The sequence below is a fragment of the Mandrillus leucophaeus genome, unplaced genomic scaffold (assembly GCF_000951045.1).
Source record: "Mandrillus leucophaeus isolate KB7577 unplaced genomic scaffold, Mleu.le_1.0 Scaffold423, whole genome shotgun sequence".
NCBI lineage: Eukaryota > Metazoa > Chordata > Mammalia > Primates > Cercopithecidae > Mandrillus > Mandrillus leucophaeus.
This window is the reverse complement of record NW_012104510.1, coordinates 289,546-292,950: the sequence shown is the minus strand read 5'-3', so window position 1 is coordinate 292,950 and position 3,405 is coordinate 289,546. Positions and strand designations below refer to the sequence as shown.

Here is a 3,405-nt window from a genome sequence, read left to right as displayed (position 1 = left end):
GCCCGGGGTTCCGGGGAGGTCGTGTCGGGGGGCTCCCGGGAGGTTGGGCCGTGCAGGACTGGAAACAGAGTGACCGTTGCTTTTCTCTCTGCTGCCCCAGCCCTGCCTCTCCTACCTCAGTCTCTGCATCTGGACAAGGGCTTGGACCAGAACTTCCCCAAACCCCTTTCCTCGACCCCTCTGGTGGGTCCCATTTCCATTTCTTCTTCTTCTTCTTCTTTTTTTTTTTGAGGCAGAATTTCGCTCTCATTGCCCAGACTGGAGTGCAATGGCGCGATCTCGGCTCACTGCAACCTCTGCCTCCCAGGTTCAAGTGATTCTCCTGCCTCAGCCTTCCAAGTAACTGGGACTACAGGCACCCGCCACCACACCCGGCTAATTTTGTATTTTCAGTAGAGACGGGGTTTCTCCATGTTGGTCAGGCTGGCCTTGAACTCCTGACCTCAGGTGATCCACCCGCCTCAGCCTCCCAAAGTGCTGGGATTAGAGGCGTGAACCCGGCCTAAAACGTAGAATTTATAAAGTGCTTTGAAAGCTACATGGTCCCTGAAATTTACAAAGGACCCATAGTCAGGGAAGTCTACTGGACAGATGGGGAAACTGAGGCACCACAGTGGGCAGGATGGGAGTCCGGGCATTCCAGGGCCCCCACTCACTGGCAACATCACCCCAGCAGGCTCCTTAATCTCCACGTGCCTCAGTTTCCTCAACTGTCAAAGGGGTGAGAGTCACCTCTTTGGGCTGCCGTGATAGTGAGTAGGGTCCCGCGTTTATTTTGATGGGCTGTGGACGGAGGAGAGTTGGGAGGAGGCTGGCGTGGAGAGAGGAGGTGCTGGGGGGCTTTCTGCTCTGGCTTTGTGCTCCATCCCCTGTGGGACTGATGGGGAGACACGCATTACCATGGATATCAAGGTGCCTGTGGGAGGACAGATCCCTCTCTGTTTAGTGGGAGAAGCCGGCATCATGGCACACTGCAGCCTCAACCTCCCAGGCTCAAACCATCCTCCCCACTTAGCCTCCTGAGTAGCTGGGACCACAGGCGTGCAATCATGCCCAGCTAATTTTCAAATTTTTTGGTAGAGATGGGAGGTCTCGCTATGTGGCCCAGGCTCGTCTGGAACTCCTGCGCTCAAGTGATCCTCCCACCTCAGCCTCCCACACCCAGCCCACATTTTTGTTTCTATTCGGCATGCTATTCTAGTTGATAAAGCCTAGAATTTGTTGTTGTTGTTGTTGAAACAGAGTCTCGCTCTGTTGCCCAGGCTGGAGTGCAATGGCGCCATCTTGGCTCACTGCAAGCTCCAACTCCCGGGTTCAAGAGATTCTCTCTCCTGGGTAGCTGGGACTACAGGCGTGCACCCCCACACCTGGCTAATTTTTGTATTTTTAGTAGAGATGGGGTTTCACTGTGTTGGTCAGGCTGGTCTTGAACTCCTGACCTCAGGTGATCCACCCACCTCAGCCTCCCAAAGTGCTGGGATTAGAGGCGTGAACCCCGCCTAAAACGTAGAATTTATAAAGTGCTTTGAAAGCTACATGGTCCCTGAAATTTACAAAGGACCCATAGTCAGGGAAGTCTACTGGACAGATGGGGAAACTGAGGCACCACAGTGGGCAGGATGGGAGTCCGGGCATTCCAGGGCCCCCACTCACTGGCAACATCACCCCAGCAGGCTCCTTAATCTCCACGTGCCTCAGTTTCCTCAACTGTCAAAGGGGTGAGAGTCACCTCTTTGGGCTGCCGTGATAGTGAGTAGGGTCCCGCGTTTATTTTGATGGGCTGTGGACGGAGGAGAGTTGGGAGGAGGCTGGCGTGGAGAGAGGAGGTGCTGGGGGGCTTTCTGCTCTGGCTTTGTGCTCCATCCCCTGTGGGACTGATGGGGAGACACGCATTACCATGGATATCAAGGTGCCTGTGGGAGGACAGATCCCTCTCTGTTTAGTGGGAGAAGCCGGCAGCGGCTTCGGGACTGCATAGGGCATGAAGCCGGTACTCCCTGGGCACCGGCCCACGTTAAATGTCTTCATCCGAGCATTCAGCGAGGGTTTATTGAGCACCTGCCCTGTTCTAGCTTCTTTGGACACAGCCGTGTGCGCAAGACACAAGATTCCCACCTTGGGAGCCACAGTGGGAGAAGGTCGTGGAAAAGACAGAAGGTACGTGATTGGGGGATATCAGATATTATCCAAGGTGTCAAGAAACAGAACAGAAGGGAAAGGGGGCTCACACGGGTGTGCGTGTTTATACACGCGTGTGCATGTGTGCCTGTGTTTGTGCACGTGGGTGTGCCTGTGTTTGTACACGCATGTGCGCGTGCGCCTGTGTTTGTACACGTGTGTGCGTCTGTGCCTGCGTTTGTACACGTTGGGGGTCGAGGGTTGACCCTTTAAACGGGAATCCAGGGAAGCCTCCCGGAGGAGGCAACACTCAGGCAGAGACCTGAGGGGGAGGAGGAGAGAGCCGTGGAAAGATCCGGAAGAAGGGTATTCCAGGCAGAGGGCACAGCCGTGCAAAGGCCCCAGGACATGATCATGCCTGGCGTGTTGGAGGAACAGCGAGGAGGCCCGTGTGGCTGGAGCAGAATGAGGAGGGGGAGAGAGGGTGGAGGGAGGGCAGGAAGGGGACAGGGCAGGTGGTGCAGGTTCCTGTGGGCCCCGGGGAGGAGTCGGGCTTTGACCCCAAGGCAGGAGCCGGGAGCGCTGTGGGCAGGGAAGGGGTGGGACCTGTGCTGGGGGCCGGGTGCTCAGTAAATACACGTTGAGTTAATGAATGTCGCTTTGGCCGCGTGGGGGAATCCAATCCTCCCAGCGCCCCACAGCACAGGTGCTGCCCCCCGTCCCCCCGTCCCGAAGTGCCTGTCAAGGCTGGCGAGCGGTTGGGTCTCCAGGGGACCCAGCGGACTCACCCGGGATGGCCTGGCGGTGGCTGAGCTCCAAGCCAGGCAGCCTCATCGTGGCCTGGCAGTAGAGCGCGGGCAGGACAGGGGTTGCCAGGGTCGGCAGCCGCCAGCGCTCTGTCACCCTGAACAGCACGTCCTCCTCCTCCTCCTGGGGCTCCTCCTCCTCCTCCTCCACCTCCGGGCCCAGAGCCTGGGCCCCCTCCAGTTCCTGGTCCCCCAGGAGCAGGGAGAAGGAGAGCGCATTGGGGTCCACAGGCGTGACCTTGTGGGCCGTACAGGCCACCTCCGGGTCACCAGGCACCAGGGCTGCCGGGGAGATGGTCAGCTGGTCCGGGAAGGCTGTGATGGAGGGTCAGGGGTCAGGGCTGAGCCCAGAGTCAGGGCTGGACGGGATGGAGGGGCTGGAGCTCGGAGGGGGCTTGCAGCTGGGGCCAAGGATGCGTGGGGGTTGCTCATGAACCGGCAGTGGGGACGGCCTGTGCGCAGGCCCCACCCTGGGAAGCTG

At 58.6% G+C, this 3,405-nt stretch overlaps 1 protein-coding gene across 1 annotated transcript in view; it reads right to left on the bottom strand.

Moving 5' to 3' along the window:
• MADCAM1 (mucosal vascular addressin cell adhesion molecule 1) overlaps positions 1–3,405 on the bottom strand; it is a 15,324-nt gene that overhangs the window by 9,910 nt on the left and 2,009 nt on the right. Inside the window, exon 3 of the mRNA XM_011993047.1 lies at positions 2,907–3,239. Within this exon, the coding sequence (XP_011848437.1) occupies positions 2,907–3,239 (333 nt within the window). The remainder of the gene's footprint in view (positions 1–2,906; positions 3,240–3,405) is intronic.